This window comes from Tauraco erythrolophus, chromosome 10 (genome assembly GCF_009769465.1).
Source record: "Tauraco erythrolophus isolate bTauEry1 chromosome 10, bTauEry1.pri, whole genome shotgun sequence".
Taxonomy (NCBI): Eukaryota; Metazoa; Chordata; class Aves; order Musophagiformes; family Musophagidae; genus Tauraco; species Tauraco erythrolophus.
Window position 1 is genome coordinate 7,127,474 of NC_141474.1, and position 17,965 is coordinate 7,145,438.

At 42.3% G+C, this 17,965-nt stretch overlaps 1 protein-coding gene across 1 annotated transcript; it reads left to right on the plus strand.

The window, feature by feature from the left end:
• The first annotated feature begins 293 nt into the window (after nucleotides 1-293).
• On the plus strand, nucleotides 294-16,672 carry NTMT2 (N-terminal Xaa-Pro-Lys N-methyltransferase 2). The gene is made up of 4 exons (XM_009980650.1): nucleotides 294-537; nucleotides 7,850-8,025; nucleotides 13,545-13,794; nucleotides 16,398-16,672. Exons 1-4 carry the CDS (start codon nucleotides 294-296, stop codon nucleotides 16,670-16,672), a joined length of 945 nt encoding a protein of 314 aa, XP_009978952.1.
• Nucleotides 16,673-17,965: the final 1,293 nt, after the last annotated feature.

A 17,965-nucleotide genomic window follows, 5' to 3' on the forward strand; every position in this document is an offset into this window, starting at 1 on the left:
GATAATATCTGAGTTCCTTTGAAGTGAAGGCTGAATAGATTAGGAAAAGTGTAAATGAATTAAAGCCACTCTTTTTTGGAGTAGATATACTTTTACCCTGGCTAAGCAATTTCCGGGTTGAGTTTTTTATCACTTACCAGCACCTGCTTGTTTCAGAGGGCGACACTCCAGAGATTACTCTGAGCCAGTGCCAACAGCCAGCGTTTCTCACTCCCCTCTCACCCGCCTCCGCCCCCTGCACTGCTCTAGACACACATCCCGATATAGCATGACAGCACATTGCCGCGATTTAAATGACGGTGCCTCTGCCTCTTCGGAAGAACAGGTCCTCTAAACAGCACCGGCCACAGCAACTGTCCACGCTCACAACAAACGTCTTCATCATGGCGTACAAAGCAGCACATTTGGCCTTTAAGTCACGCTGGCACAAGACAGACGAAGAGCTCTGTCGACATAGCATGTCCTTCGTCTTGCATACGGCGATCCGAAATGACTTCTTTCAGAGTTACCTTTATCTGCTGGAAAAGCTTCCCCTGGGTGAGTAGCTGGTGGGCAGGAGCGTCTCTGTGTGTGTGTGACCGTGCTCCGGAAAGATGTATCGTGTTAGGTGGGAGAGTGCAGACATGTGAATTACAATAAGTAGTAGTTTTGAGAAGCCCGGCTAAAGACTACAGTGCCAGCTAAGCCATTTGGTATTCTCTCTCTCAGCTCCCTCTAATTCAGTACCCTGTTGTTTTACCTAAATACTCCACAGATTGTTAGAGAGGTGTAAAGGAAGGACCATGAGAGTGAAAGAAAGTTTGGTTTCTGGCTAATGGTTCCTTTTTGTGTCACGGTTGACCTGTTTGGAACTTGGAAGGACAAATGCAAAACTACCAGAGCTGACAGGCTTTACTTTCTGGTGCCTGATACCTGTTTTGTTGTCATTCAGTGTGTCCTTAGCTTTGGTATATGTATTGTTTTGGACAAGTGCTTGAAAGGCAGTGTTTTTTAAAATTGTTTGCAAGAGTCTTTGTAATCCTCATCTCTGCAGCAGGCTATCTAACCTGCTGTTTCTTATCTGGGAGGAAATGCTTCCAAAATGTTTGTTTATAGCCAAATTTCAGTGAAAGTCTCTGGTACAGGATGCCAAGACGTTTTTTTTTTTAGATGCAGAAAACAAGTGTTAATTTCTTATGAAAAATTGACCCTGAATAAGAAACAAAATTTCCCCAGGACAATATAGCTAAAAAGTAGCTTTGACTTGAGTCTGTATTACATCAGCATGTCACTTTTTAAGCAGAATTATTCATCCTCCATTCAGTGTTAGAACTGCAGAAATTTAAAATGGAAAGGATGTGTCTGTGCAACCTTTTAAACTACTCTTCACAGTGAATTCTTGACGCCCTTTCCTAACTGAATGATTCATTTAAGCGAGTGGATTATCTTACCTGAGTGTGTGAAACTCTACAGACCCCAGTGAGAACTCTGCTCAAGATGGCAGAATTCATAAGTATTTTGATGTGACTTTTCAAATGCAGCAATATCTGCAACTATTTAAAATGAAACATGGCAGATAAATACTCTTATCCCTAGTGGTAGGTAGCTGTGAACAATGCAAAGGAAGGAAAGATGGAAAGGAAGGAGAGTCGATGGTTATGGGTCAATGGAATCTCAAGAACTCTATGAAAATGTTATTCTTTCATTTGTTTTGAAAATAAACACAACATATTGGAAACTGGGCAGGATTTCCTACAGTGTTAACTGATAGTGTAAGTGCTAATAGATCATTTTAAGGCTAGAAGGTACCATTATGAACATCTAGCTTAAAGTTTCATGTAAAACGTCCTGTATCATTCTTGTTACTTATGACCGGGTCACGGTATGTATTTATGAAGGCAAAAATACTTTGGTTTAAGGGCTGCAAATGACTGAGAATCCATCAATCTATCATTAAGCTGTTTCCAGCTTGTAGAACTGTATTTTATTTGTCTGAGTTTTATTTGAATTTCCATTCCCAGCCAACAAGCTTTGTAAAATGTTCCTGTCAGACTAAAGATCCACTCTGCCAGGCTTTTCATGACCTGAATCACTAAAACTTCACTAAAGAGCTTAGAAGCTTATTGCCAGCCTGTCCAAATTAGGTTGACTCCATGGCAAAGGTACTGTGAGTCCAGCCCTCATGTGAACATGTAGTATGTCTGTTACTCCATGGTTATTGTCATGAAGTAAAAGTGTGCATAAGAGCAGGTACTGTGAGGTAGCTCATACGCTGTGAATACACATGCAAGAAACTTCACAGCATGCGAGGATGTCATGGTCTGGATGAGTGGACAGTCAGGTGGGTAAAACGTGGTTGGGTGATTGGGCTCAGAAAGTCGTGGTCAAATCTTGAGGTCAGTGGAGCACCGCAAGGGTCTGTCCTGGGACCTATTCTGTTTAACATCTATATCAAGAACCTGCAGGATGTGAAGGACTGCTTGCTCATCATGTTTGCAGATTGCAGCCTACTGGTGGGACTTATCCACAAGTTTCAGATCAGGACTGCCATCCAGAGACACCTAAATAGGCTGGAGGAAAAAGACAGTGGGAACCGAGTGAAATTCAAATTCATTGAAATTTGAAGGCAAATGCCAAGTCCTGTACCTGGAAAGGAAGAGCCCTTGGCAACAGCAACATGGGCTGGGTAGTGGCTGGCTGAGGAGCAACCCTGCTGATAGGGTTTTGGTAGACAGCAGCCGAACATGAACCAGCAGTGTGTCCTGGCATCAAAGAAGGCCAAGAGCATCCTGGGCTGTATTAACAAAAGCATAGCTAGCTGATCGAGGGAAGTAATTATCCCATTTTATGCTACAGTCATGAGACCATATGTGTGAAGTCTTGAACTCCCAATGCAGAAAATGTCATGGAGTGAGTTGGATCACCTCCAAGGTGGTGAGAGAACTGGAGAACATGCCCTATAAAGACAGACCAAGGGAATGGGTCATATTCAGCCAGAGGAGACAGCTTCAGGGAGACCAAATATCAATCTATTACCTACAAGAATATCATGAAGAAGATGGAGCTGAGCTCTGCACAATGGTGTGAGGCAAGAGGACAAGAGACAGTGGCCATAAATGGAAACAGAAAAAGTTCAGACCAGCTGTAAGGGAAAACTCTTTCCCAGTGAGGACAATCAGGCATTAGAACAGGTTGCCCAGGGAGGTCATACAGTAATATGTTGAATAAAGTGCCAATGAACCTCATCTGACCTCATGTCTGTCCCTGCTTTGAGCAGAAGTTTGGACTAGAGACCTCCTTAGGTCCTTTCCAACCTGGATTATCCTGTGATCCAGTGCTCTCTGTGATGGAGAAGACAGAATGTGGTGGGTTTGAACATCTCTGCAGAATGACATTTTCCAGTTCAGTTCAGCGTGGAACTGAAATGAACTGAACTTCTCAGACTTCAAGACTGGATCCAGATATCTCTGTGTAAACAGTATTAAACAACTAAAGCGACACTGAGACTGTGACCTAACAGGGTAGTTAAGTGTGTGCTTAACCCTAAGCATGAATAATAACACTGAAGTCAAGCTTCACATTGAAACGTGCAGTGCAGCCCAGGGTCAGCAAGGTAGAAAGTTTGCTTCAAGCTATGCTAACTCCACAGTCCCCCCCACTCCATGGCTAGGTTCAGTGGTGGAGCACGTAGGCATGTTTACCTACGAGCTGAGCATATCTGGTATCACAGCCTGTTAAGAGAAACATGTCACTTTTACAGACCAGGGTAACATTTATAAATAAAAGACATGAGTAACTTTAGGCCCTGATCCAACAATGTACTTAAATGTCTGTGAAAGCCCTTAAGCCCAGTGGACTCTAATGGAGCTACTCAGATGCTGGAATTTATGCATGTGTTTGTTTACATGGTTTGTGGGACTTGGTGCCAGTGGGGTGAGATCTGCGTGGAAAACTCAGGTGATCGGTCCGTAGAGACAACTATTCCCGTGTGTGAAGCGTGTGTCTGTAAGTAAAATCTGCTTTGGGGGTGGGCTGATGCTTATCCTCTATAAAACAGAATTTAAATGGTTCTTGGGCCACAGTAGAGAGATGAATTCTACCCTGCACCCAGATAACTGTTTTTCAACTGATGCACAAAGCAGATGTTGCATTTAAAAGGGAATACTCAGCCAAACTGGAATTAGTTCAGTATCTTGCAAAAAGCCGTTTTAGCCACAAAATAATGTTCACAAATAAAAACTTCAAAAAAATTACTTGCAACATCTACTTCTGCCTGGGAAATTTAGCTGAGTAAACCCTGCAACCAAGAACTATTAGACAGTCTACCACAGATTGAGATTGCACCCAGTCTTACATACAAAGTGGTAACATTTCTCTAGAGATTTAGATCAGATGCACTAGGGAACAGGATTTTGAACTGATCCGTAAGAAAATATTAGAGATAATGTTTTGGACTTTGCAGGGCAAAAGGGCTCTGTCTAGTCCAGGGGTTGGCATTCAGCTTAGATCACCACTCTGCATCCAGACTGCGTTTGCAGCAACCAAAAATTATTAATGTCTCATGACTGTGGAGTGACCTTTAGGGAGCCAGTTCCTGTTCTCAGCCTGCTTTTGCAGTGGGTTTGTTTGAACCATCTCCACTTGGGGACTTGCCAGCAGATTCAGCTGAGATACCAAGTGGGCCATGAAAAAAGTTTCTTCTTGCTTTACTAGAAACACATTTCTAACCTTAAACCTTACGAGTCACCTACCTTAACACTGAAAATCTTGTCTGTGAAAGACAACTGCCCCCCCAATGTCTGAGATGCTTACAGCCTCCATCATCCTGTCCTGTCTATGCCCTACTTTACAAAGTTCATTGAAATCAGGCTGTGTATCTGTAACAGACCTCACAAGTATTTAATTTCCTGATGCATGAGATAGTCCCGCATGGTCATGGAAAGGGAGATGCCTCTGGCAAGACAGGTCCTGTGATGAGGGGGAGGCACGCTGGAGCAGAGCTGCAACACTCACTGCCACCAAGGACATGTGTGCCTCCTCGCGCTCCTCTTTTCGGGTAGATTCCTGCAAGCTGGCAAACCTCCTTCTCCCTCTGGTCCTGCTGCTGGAGCCTGCGTGCCAGGCACAGCTGCGAGGGAGATCAGAGGTGAGGCTGATTTGCTGTGTCTGGAAAATTGAGTTGTGGATCGGAAGAGTTGGTAGTGTTGCAAATTCGTGAGGGGGAGGAGTAACACTGAGGGAGCAAGAGGTGGAAATCATCTGTATAGTTTGTACACTGCATGAGTGAGACTCCGTGGGTCTGCAGGAGAAGGTACCGGGTGCAGTGCCGCCCTTTGTCTTAGCCTGTGTCCTTGCATGCCTTCAGGTGGGAGACTTGCATAAAAGGATCTTTACAAAGTTTGATGCATAGAGAAGACCCTGTGGATGCCAAGCCTGGAGCTGGTTTCGGATGCCAGCACGTAAGGCAGGGCGCTGGGGCCCCAGCTGGCCCAGGAGGAGCTGCAGTCAGCTGGTGTATGCATGCAAGTCCCGGCAGGCGTTCTGCAAGGCTGATACTGGTTCTGAGTGAGAAATCTGAGAGCACACGCTACAGATCTGATATCCTGAACAGCATATCGTCCCCATGTGTTGCCTTGGGTCAGGCTCAGGTTTTGAGTAGAAGGACTCCGAATATTTGTTGTTCGTGCTGCCAGCGGCCTTGCAACACCCTGTCCCATTGTGCAGACAGACCATAAATGCCTTTCCTTTCATTCTAGCAAAGCGGGATAAATCTCTTGGTAAGTCCATTAAACAAGCCCTAGAAATCATCGCTGGACTCTTATACAGAAGATCTTGCAAAGCCAGAGAGCAAGGCTTCACTTCTGTTCACCAGAAAAACTGGCATCTGAAATGGAGGAAAAAAGAGAGACAGAGAAAACAAGATGGTGCCACTCCTGGAGGAAGATGCAGATCGTTTACTGGAAGAATCACAGCCACCGATGGAGTCGTCTTCCCAGGCTCTGGGAGCCACCCTGGCCAAGTTGTGCTGGGGATTGGCTGCTGCCCCCTTCATCATAATTTCTTCAGCCAAACGGTTTCTCCTGAGTGTGTGAATACAATCAGTGGAGTGTGTAAAACTCCCAGGTTTGACCCTTGCTGGGCTCAGCGCTTCTTGTGGTGTAATTTTCTCAGGCATAACATAAATGTGTAATGGATTAAAGCTTTAATAGTATCCGTTCAGCAGTTGACTCAAGCAGGTGATGACAGGAGGGGCTGGTAATGCTGCTTTTGTTGGATGAAGGATATGCCGGGCATGCTGCTTATATGTAACCCAATAGCACTATTCTGTTCTGAGTGGTCCTTGGTGGTAATTATTCCCCATCCTACTTCCTTTGTCCCCCCCTCATTTGCCCCCAAAATGTCATTCTCCTGCTGAGGATGGGCAGGCACACACTTATCATTCCCTGCTGAGCTTGCTTGCCCTCAATAAATACATTCCAGGCTTATATGCAGGCCCTCTGGCCTAGCTCTCATCCTTTGCGTGGAGGGCATAATTCCCGCTCCCCAGCAGGCGTAAGCAAGGCATGGCCTGTTCAGACCCTTCCCAGAGCGACCAGCAGCGCTGCTGTGGATGCTTAAAGATGCAGCGACAAAGCGCTGCTCCCTGGTCCTTCCGTGTTCAAAGCCAGCAGGGAGCTCTCCCTTTCCACTGTTATTAACCCGAAAGGTGTTTGCTGGGAATCTGCAGCAGAGCTGTTCTCACACGGCAAGGTGGTGCTCGCAAAGGCTCGTTCCCACTGTTACTCCATCCCTCCTTATTGCTTGGCTTTCACAGACAGGCTTCTTGTTTTCCTTGGAAGGTTTGGCTGGGAATAGCCATGTGTCGTACATACGGGAAAATGCCTGGACACCTGTATGTGTGCATGAAATAGTAAGAGGTGCTGGTTTCCAAGCAAACTGTTTATGCCTGCCTCAATCCAAACTTTTCAGCTGTAAAACGTAACTGCTTTTGATGTGCCGACGCACATCGAGTAGAGAAAAAACCCAGGATGCCGAAGATAGACCTCAGGTTTTTTAAGAATACGAGAAAATAGTCCTTACCCAGCAAAGCTCACAGGTTCTAATACAACAGCTTCGAATTTATGATTGCTGTATATTACCAGCAAAATAGCCACGCAATGAAAAGCAACATCCAAGCCTCTGGCACACAGGAACTTTCCAGTATATCACCCACTGATTATCTCGCTCCTTGATCTGTGACAGAGGAAAATTTAGGACTGTCTCTTCTAAATTGTCTCCCCCCCTCTATACTCGTTTAGGCCTGAGACTACCATCTGCTCTTTGGTTCAGCTTACTTGCAGTGCCACAGACTGTACAGAGTCACTAAAAATAAACCAGAGCAAGTGCCTCATTCATCCACTCTCTTCTTGGTGCTCTCTCCGTGCAGCTGTCAATGGCCAGAAAGCATATATGGAAGTGTGCGGAACAGTTAGGTTTGTGATAGTGGAAGTGATGTCCCTGCATAGCAATAAGTGCTGCCCACAGCTTTTCTGGGAGCAAATCAAACCCCGTGCTCGCTTGGGCACCCACGCTCACTTCCAACTTGAAATGATCTTTCACTGATGTGAAAACATAGCGTGATGACAAAAATGTCATCGTTTATGTCTGAGCCTGGGAGTCACTGAATTTGCCCAAGGGGGGCTGTGTCTCTTCAAGGTCTTGCAAGATTAAATCCAACACCTTTCCTTCCACCTTTGCTTTAGAAACAGAGGTTTGGTAATTTGAAGGCTAAACTTAAGTTTATAGATCTTCGCCATCGTGCCTCCAGAGCAATAAAATAAACCAGAAATATCTACCATTAACAATAAAATAGTGATTTATCTGCTTACAGTGAAACTTTACGCTTTGACAAGTCAAGTTATCAATGGGGAGATGCAGTTCTACGCCAGGGCCAAACACTTCTACCGGGAGGTGCCAGCCACAGAAGAGGGCATGATGGGAGACTACATTGAGCTCTCCAATACAGACATTGAATCCTCCAGGGAGTTTCTCAGGAAGTTTGTTGGGGTGAGTCATTTAATCCCATCTTCTGCAAGAAACAGTGGTGACGTGTCGTAAATGACATGCGCTGTGCCCAGTCCCTATATATTTTAAATGGCAGCATATGTCACATTTGTTGTGCAGTCACAGGTCATAACTAACTGTCGTTGGGTCTAGTAATGCTTTCTGCCAGGTCATGCATCATCATGAACACACGTTTTGCCTGCCCATGTGTCATTATTTACCTGCTTTGCATCCTTTTCTTATGCTCCAAAGCTGCAAAGAGGATTGTGCAAGGAGTTCTGATAGCTGTGTTTGGGTGGGAGATTAATTCTCAGGGCAGAGCTGGGACCTTTCATGATAAAATCCTTGCTGACTTCAGTGGGAGATTTGCCTATGCAAATTCCTCCAGTGCATTTGGGAAAGTCACTGAGACTAAATGCCAAGTTTCTGGTTTGGTTATTTATAGATATTTCTGAGAATGCTGCAACAAAACCCAGCTCTCCCCCTTCCCCTCAAACATTAGGAGTACATAGAATAAGCTACCCATTAGGAAAAATATTTTTTTCCTGAACATTTCAGTGTCACTAGGGACCTTTGCAGGCAGATTTCTAAAGGTCTGTAAACATCTTCAAAGGTCTGCTTTACCTGAGATGCAAAGAGATGCCAAGTGGGATTTTAAAAGCACAAACAATAGCAGTATCGCTTTTGCACTTAGGTTTCTGGAAATCCTGTTGATGCCTAAATGTGTCTTTGGGAACCTGCAAATCTTTCAAAGTGTGGCCTGATTGTTTCTGACTGCCCTTCCCTCTTCCCGGGGTAAAAGCCCACTAAATTAACTCAACAACAGTATTAGATGCTAAAGAATCCACAAAGCTACAGGAAACCAAATTTCGTAAGTTCTCCTGCTCACAAATGCCTAGTTGTATGTAATGCTACCATAGATCTTTAATTTTCTGCTCAAATGTACAAATTTGGGGTAGCCAGATGATCTTTTTTTATTCTCAATGATTTACTTGGGGAAAAAATCTCAATAGGTTAATTAGAAGTTGTGTGTAAAAAAGGGCACAGTTTAAATGGTTTGGGGTGGAAAATGAGCGTGGCTTAACAACAGATAGAAATCCTGTATAGCGGTGAAGGGCAACTGATGGCAAAGTTTGCCATACCTGATAGAGGGAGGCTTTTGGGGCAGTGAGCCAGCAAAACACAAGTGAACAGCTACATTTTTTTAATTAACTGTCATTTGTATCGATGCTAATGTGAAAAGGCTTGACAACATTTCCAAGCCTCGCCATATCGGGCTTTCTGCCAACACGAAATGTGAAAATACAAAGGAATTTCAGCAAGGCACCTGAACCGGGTGGTAAAATGGCATTCTCAGGCAAAATGAAATGATATTTATAAGCCTAGAGCCAGCTGAAGGCATACTCTTTAAATTTTACTTAAGTCTTGTTTTAAGGACGTTTGTGGAACTCAAATGGTGCATGAGCATGTACTAAGGGAAATTATTTCCCACTTATTAGACATCATATAGATTCAGTTTCGTGAATGGCAGGTTTATATCACACTGTCACACTTTCTCATCTCCAAGACCTGAAAAGAAGTACAGTCGGTAGCAGTTTCACATGCCAAACAGAAATCATACCCCATGCATCAGGTGTGATGACAGATACAAAATACTCCAGAGCAGAGTTCCTACTCCTATTATTAGCCTGGGGTAGAAAGGATACTCTGAATGACCGAAATCAAACAAGAAAAAAAAAAAAAGGAACAGAAAGGAATCTGCATGTTTTGCTAATTCTGATTTAGTTTGTTAAAGCCTGTCCTCTATTGAGATACAGTCAATTGGTTGCGTTACTTACAGTTTATTTTCCTTTCTTACTACTGCAATTTGAATCCCACTCAACCAGATACAGATATTTACTGGCTTTCTGTAGTAGTGACTTTGTTGTAAAGCTAATTTGGGTTATGTCTTCCCGAGTTTGTAGCTCTATGAATAATTTTTTTTCCAATAGGCGATCAAGATAGAAACAAAGCAATGATTCACCCTAATATAAACTATACTTTCTTTTTAAAGAAAAGTTTAATAAAATCAGAAAATAGAAAAATTAGTTTCAGATCAACTGAACATATTTCACTTCATTATTTTTATTGTTTTACCCTCCGAAAAACTTTTCCCTTTGTTTTCAAGAGTTCAAGTCACTTCCAAAATGAAAAATGCTGTTTAGAAATGAAAAGTTGACAAGTTTTTTTTTTTCCTTGAAAGTCATGGAAAAGAAGTATCTTGACATTTTCAACATTCTTTCCCATGTTTTTTGGCTATAACTGTTCTCTAGATTTGAAATACCAATTTCACAGAGAGTTTCATTCTTCCAAAACTTTATTTTCTGGCAAAACTAGTGCTCCTTAAAAAACAGTTGCCCAGTTCCACTCAAATTACCCCTCTTGAGTTAGTTTGGCTGGTGTAGAAATGCCACACAGTGACATTTCCCTTACACGACTGATACTGCACACCGTCATGTATGGCATTTCTTAGCATGATTCTTAGCACCACTGTAAACTGAGCTACAGATTTCTTTGCCATGGGAGAATTCATCTTGCCTGGGCACATGGAAGGATTTACAGGCTTCACTTACATTTTAGCCTGTCTCCTTCCCACGCGAGTCAAACTGAGTTAGAAGTGCCACTGTGCTCAAGTCAAGAGGTTTTATGTGTGTGTGGGCAGAATTCAAACCAAGAGCAACATTGCTTGAGCCAGGAGTGCGGTACAGACAAGCTATAGGCTGCTTTAGGTACAGCCATACGTGAAGGGTTATCAGCAGAGCTATAGCACTGCATATTTATGGCAATGTGTTCATGCCAGTTAAAGCCTTGATGTCCACATAGACAGTGTGTTTCCAAGTGTCTAATCCAGAGGTAGTGTGTAAAAGAGGAAATAAAGAAGACAAAGAAACCGTTAATTTAGGAACAGTTGTGAGCTATAGGTGCGAGAAGTAATATGGATGGAGATTATATTAACTTTATAGCTCCCTTTCTCCCCTAACTGTTTAGGGGCAGTTCACCTGCCTGATGGGTTACTTGCTGACTGAAAAGCTTCTCAAAAGAGATTTTTCCCATTTGATCAGGAGGATGGAAGAGATGTTATTGAAAACCTGATTATTATTTTTCTTTTTAATTTAGAAAGAAAACCACTGTGATTTCTATCTATTTCTTGAATTCTGATTTCTTTTTTATCCTACATATCAACATTGCCTTCCTGCTGTTCCAAGACCTGTAGTAGTATAAGGAACATATTCCATAGTTCTTTTGTCCTTAAGGAGGTTTGTGAGTGCCCTATTTAGCTTTACAGAAGAATTTTTGGGTGTGTATGTGTCTGAAATGATAGTGATTCTGAATAATGGGAAGCAGGTATTCAGAGAAGCAGTCAGTCCTGAATTTTGAAGCCTATTCTGGCTTAAATTTTCACTTACACAATTTTTTTAAACGAGGAGTCTGATTTTCAACTAAATTATGCTTTTGGGAAAACGATCGCCTTCCAAAGAAAATGTTAATACCCTGTCAAAGCTCTGAGCACTCCCAAACTGAAAATATATTAGCTGAACATGGAATTATGTCAACATTCCTATTACAAATGGAGCCGTGGTGCTTCGCAGTGCTTCTCATCTGACTGCCTGATGCTTTTGCTCCCTTTCAGGGAAGTGTGGGATCAAGCTTCCTCTCCCATGATTGTTCCCTTTCCTTCTTGGTGGCAAATGGAGATGTGTCATCAGAGGTCCTTGCCGTGACGCATCATGGGAGATTAATTCCCTGTTTTGAGTGAGGTAGTGTGACTATAGGCTCTCTGAAACACAAACGTCAAAGAAGTTGTATGGCTTTTTGTCGAATTCTGACAGTTGTTTTGGTAGATTATCCTAGTTTTCTCACCAGCTTTCTCAAAGATTTTTACTTAATCACGTCAGTGTAGGCCTGTATCTATCTGCCAGCAAACAGTATGAAAATCCACCTTGTAAAGATCCAAGATTGCAGTTCGTTCTCCTTTCATGAACTCCTAGTTACAGCTTAGTGTGGCCCTCGGTAAAAGCCACATGCTCATAAATGCAGCCTGTGAATGAAGAATGGCCCACGTTTTCTGGATAACTGCAAACAGGTCGTCTCCAGAGTCTAATAGGGTTGAACCCTTGTGGACTCTTGCACACATCGGGAGATTAATCTTCCTAGGTATACAAATTGGGACCAGCAGCCCCGGAGACTGGGGAGAGCCTCTGAGGTCCTTGTGCTCTTTCTACAGTTACTCTGTGTAACCAGATGCTCAGCCGGGCTATTCATAGTCGTATCATTGACAGTACTGTTCTTTGACCTTAATAATCTACTGAATTACCCACTGAAGCAAGGCCAAAAAAGCAGTGAGTTACATGATTTATGCTTGGTCATTACAGAGTGAGACTCCCAATAAGCACGAAGAGCAAGATTCTTCCTGGGCTCATTTCCTTTAAGAGCAGTGAAGTTGCAACAGGGACTTTGGCCCATAGCTTTCACTTCAACACTCACTTCCAGGGGACAGGGAAAAGGTGTTTACAATTGCTTTTAATATATTTGTTTAACAGATAACTTTGGCCAGGGGAGCTCCAATCCCACAGTCAGTGCATGTACAGACTTAAAATTTCTGTTTTACAGAACAGCAGCAGGCTCTTAAGAGCCTTTTTATAGCTAGAATGGAAGCTTTAGAGGTGAAATACAGCTTTCATTATAAAGCTCCTTATACAGTGACTCATTATTTTCTCATAGACTTATCCTTTGTGCCACGTTTTTTCATGTCTGATCTCTGTCCAGAGATGATATTTATGAATAAAAAAAGAACAGTTAAGCAAAATCTACTCAATCATCTTTCTTGACTCTATGCCTAAGAGAGAAATTCTGTGTATGCTCCAGTCCAAACTTTTTGAGTTGTCATAAGTTGCCTACAACTCCAAGATCTTCTTTCAAGCACAGCTTGTTTGGAAACTGGACTCTCATCTCAAGGGTGCTGTGTATCTGCAGAGATGTCCATGGGTACCTTGGGAGTTCTGTGCTGCAGAAGCTACTTCTTGCATGCAGTGTTTGGTACATGCTTACTTTTTGTTAGGCCTTTACAGGGCTCAGAATGAGGCTTATCTAGCTGTGTAGTTGGCGCTGAGGTGTGAATATTTGACAGATGAAGTTGCAAGGACTTTACAAAGGCCAGCGGATCTCCTGAGAAAGCTAGGAGCTTGTGAAAAATCGTCTCCTCTTACAATCAGAATGTTATTGTACAGCAGTAAATACAGGGCTGCAATGAGGAAGTCCCATCAACAGCAGCGTGGGAGCATGGCAGCCCAGCTTGGCTCACACGTAGGTACCCAAAGCTGTATTGATTGTCCCAGGTTCTTATCAGTCTTGCAACAGTCCTGCACAAATAAGGAGATAAGACACTGGGCTTGGTAGACTAAAGGCTGTAGCTGGTAACAGAGTTACTGTGATCTTTCACGTGATATTTTTCAGATTTCAAATTATTTTCTTGTATCCCACAGGGGGTGGGGAAAGCTGGCACCAACCGCGCCCTGGACTGTGGCTCTGGGATAGGTCGTATCAGCAAGCATGTCCTGTTACCAGTTTTCAAGAGCGTGGAACTGGTGGATATGATGGAGAATTTCCTGGCTGAGGTCCCGAACTACCTGCAGGGCAAGGAGGACAGAGTAGAGATGTATTATTGCAAAAGCCTTCAGGAATTCACTCCAGCCCCACAAAGATATGATGTCATCTGGATTCAGTGGGTTTCAGGTTAGTTCAGCACGATTCATCAAGCCCAGCATCTCAGAGAACTATACAGCTTGTGCTAAAGTTTATGTTAAAGGAATGATGCAAGTGTAAAAGGAGGTTCTCAAATCTTTGGGACTGCTTCCTATAATCTCACAAGAGAGTTCTGAGAGTTCTCCCCAGCCACATGCACAGTGGGTACGAAAAAAGTTGGGTTTTTTCAGGTCACGTACTGAAGAAGGTACATGTTCGTGGAGAGTAGCCTGCATGCTAAGGTGCAGCTGAGTAGTAGGCCTTATGTATGGATTGTCTTGAGCAGGAATCTGCCTTCTTAGTTGCCAGTGCTGCAGACAGATACACAGACTTGGGGGGGTATTTCAGGAAACAATCTGAAAAAAGCCATAGTGAATTTACCAATACCTATAAACCAGACCATGTCATACATATGCACTGATGCTTATCAAACAGATTCACTTAGCTATGTCCCACAGTACCCTCTCCTGCAGCCACCCCAGTGGATGCCCTGCAGCACTGAGAGCAACAGACTGGCGATCAGATAATATGGGCTACGTTCCTCACCAAAAAAATAAAAGTTCTTAAATTTTTCTAGAAAACCTGCTACGGCACCTAACTGTCCTTCCAGAAAAGAAGATTTTCTTCTAATCTGTAAACCTAAGTGTCCATGGTGCAGTTTCAGCAGGCAGAAGTCATTATTCTAAAGCACAAGAGGAGGCCTGAACAAGCCCTTCTCTCTAAAACCCTGGAGATAGTTTCTTGCTAGGCAAAAAGAAAGATATAAGCAGAGATTAGCACTGGAGATGGTTTTATTCAGGAATATTTATTTGTCCTCTAAACAGAGTCTTAAAAAGTAATGAAACTGAGCTTCTTCGAACAGGTCTTTATAGCTGTTCAAGCAAATTGCTTCAGAACAGTATCATTTTCCTTTGTATTTTTGCTCTTCTTGAATAACCAGTGATTGCAGTAAATGTGGCTCCTGCCTCATCTTTTGGGCAGATCCGAGTCAACATGAGACTGAATGAGCTGAGACTTGGCTGAGACTGTGCTGATCAGCTATGCAGCTGCTAAGGAAGGGCACATACGCCTTTTCTTTAGCATAGACACAGATCCCAATCTCCTTCTTCCATCAATTTCAATGAAATATGCAGTGATCTTAAGTAATAATCAAGTAATAATCAGACTCCTACCCCTATCTTGAATTTGGCTGAAATATGCCAACAAGCTCAATGCTTTTTGGTGGAGCGAGAGCAGGACTGTCTGGTAGAGGGCAACACTGAACACAATGAAGGCCTCATTGTCTTGGGAGCTAGGCTAAAAGCTAAGTTTAGAGAACATTAAGTTCCAAATTAGGTGTTCAGAAGCTTCGATGCATCTTGCCAATGCAATCTTGATTTGTCTTACGTATGCGTAAGTATATAAGCCCAGGCTGTTGTTTTATGAAAAACTAAAAACACAAGTTCACATTTCATATTGAAATTACTGTTTTCCTTGAACTTGAAAGGTATTCAGCTTTAGGCTTTGGGGCTTTTTTCTTTTTCTTTTTTTTTTGGGAGGGTGGTTAAAAAAAACCTGACATGCTATGTCAAAATGTGGGTTTGAAATGACAACTTCCATTTATAAAAGTTTAAATCTTCCATCAAGAAAACTAAATATTTTGACTAGAAAATACAAACGATTATTTCTTCCAAGTTTCTCATTCAGTTTCTGACCACCTGTCCTTGGTAATTCATCTTAGCTATTTCACATGTGAGAGTTCTCATTTTGCTCTTCTCTGAGCCGTGCACTACTGATCTCAACATGACAGAAGTATTGATCTTTGAGAAGGAAGGGTGAAAAGCACAATCTTGATAAAAAATACCGAAAAAGTCCTGGTTTTAAATGTATATGGTGTATGCAGAAATCACAACAGTATGGGGTAATATAAAGAGCTTATTTGGCGGTTTGGAAGGTTGTGCATTCCTCACTGGATCTCTAATCCAGAACTCCTTTGATGGGTACATAGTGTTATGCAAATTTATAGAGGTTTGCTTCATTAAAAGACAGGAGGGACTGTTAGATTATCTGGTTTGACCTACTCTATATCACAAGCTGTTATATTCATTCCTTTACCTTTGTACTGAGCGAGTAGTTTGTGTTCAATTAAAACATGTCTTGAGAAAGTCAACCACACTCGATTTGTGGACTTCAAGAGGTGGTAAACGCCACTTCTGTTGGTAGCTTCCAATGGGTAATTACTTACACTGTTAAGCAGTTGTCATTTATTTCCAGTATGAATTTGTTTGGCTCCAGCTTCTTGCCGCTGATTCTTATTATGACTTTAACCACCAGATTAAAGAATCCTTCAGCACCCAGTATGTTCTCTGCTATTCCCATTGACTTCTGTCCACATCTGTTGCTACTAATAATATGGATCCTAAATATTGATTTGAGTTTGTAACTGTTGATCTCATTGATTTGCCCAAGATTTCATAATTAAATCTGGCAGGACTAGAACTTCTCCTGCAATAAATATGTTACGGAGACTCAGATCAAGGGACCATTCTGATGTGTACAGGGGGAGTCTGCTTGAATGGTTAATAGTGATCTATTTTCCATCTTCTCATCTGTAGGATATCTGACAGATAAAGATCTCCTGGAGTTTCTCATCCGGTGCCAGGATGGCTTGAAGGATAACGGTGTTATCATTCTCAAGGACAATGTAGCCAGGGAGGGCTGTATCCTGGATTGTCTGGATAGTAGTGTGATCCGAGACCTGGACATCCTCCACAGCCTTATTGAAATGAGTGGACTCACCATCCTACGAGAGGAGAGGCAGGAGGGATTCCCTGAGCAGTGTGTCCCTGTCTGGATGTTGGCCATGCAGAAAGTCCCTGGCCATTCCTGATTGCACAGTGAGACTGCAGAGACTGGACTACAGATGAACCACAGAACTGGGAAGGAGAAAAGCATCTACTAGAATCCTCCTAACCATGCACTGCTACGGCAACTTTAGGGCCGCAACTCCTAGAGGATCGTGAGAGAATTAGAAATGAGCCAGTTTCTCCAGGGAATAGTCTGCTTCTAAATCCTGCCTGCTTCCATTTTTAAAATTAAGCCTTTCTAACAGCTCCTTGTCAAATCTCTCTTTCATTAAGGAGTCAATACTGGACAAAACTCAACTAATAGAAAATAATTAGTTCTGAAGTTTCTGTAGTGGCTAATACATTTTGGAGTGTTCTGTATGAGGTGTTAACAAAGAAGCCTGGTTTTTACTCTGGCACTTCTTGGCATTTAAGAAGGATCTGTCAGATCACTGAAGCAGGAAATTCAAATAGCTTCATGAAAACCTAAACCAAATTTTGTCTGTCATCACTATCTGTACTTTAAAATATTTAAACCAAAACTATAAGGGAAGTTTTATCCATTTGTTAGCATCAGCAATGCTGTTTATTTATTTTTTTTTTGCATTTCTGTCTGCTTGGACAATAAGACAACCTGGGTAATTTTCCATTTTTAAGAACTGCTTTATTTTCCAGATGTTTCTGCCGTGGAACAATAGTGGTGCATAAAGGGTTTCGCACTCCAGGGGAAAACTTAAATGACAAATATCTGCCTGTTTGCATTGAAATTCAGTGAAAAGATTGCCCCACAGATTACATTCTGGAAAATATTTTTTCGAAATGTTCACAGTGGAAACCACTTGAAAGCTTCTCTTTATTATTCATACCACTGTAAATTTCTTTCGTTCCCACATTCAGAACAAGTCTGGCACCATATGCAGAGCTAATGGGATTTCATGGGGTGTTAACAGTAAGACTGGAAGAAGAACTAATACAGTATTAAATTAATTAACAACTGTACTAAACTGCAGAGGGTGTGGTGTTAGTGTAACCCAAAAGCATCTATGATTTATATTCAAACAGCAGCAGTGTAAGCTTGGATTTGAAAATCCTAACACACATACCATCTCCTTAACGCTCACAGAAGTTACACGTTGAGCTTCTTGTCCTCTTCATATAGGCGCAGAAAGTGCTGTGGGAGAACAGAAGCTCATTTTGCAAAATAATTCAGAATTTTAAATTCTGCTTCATTCTGAATGAGGACAAGAAGGGAGGATTTTGAAATTCTTTATGAAGGCAAACCACACAACTGTGGACTTTTCCAAGTTGATATCAAATTTTTCATTCAGACAAAATCA

Coding starts and splice junctions, on each gene's coding strand:
- NTMT2 (XM_009980650.1), top strand. CDS start 294: ATGACGGTGCCTCTGCCTCTTCGGAAGAACAGGTCCTCTAAACAGCAC. Junction 538..7,849: donor GCTGGAAAAGCTTCCCCTGG/GTGAGTAGCTGG, acceptor ATCTGCTTACAG/TGAAACTTTACGCTTTGACA. Junction 8,026..13,544: donor TTCTCAGGAAGTTTGTTGGG/GTGAGTCATTTA, acceptor TGTATCCCACAG/GGGGTGGGGAAAGCTGGCAC.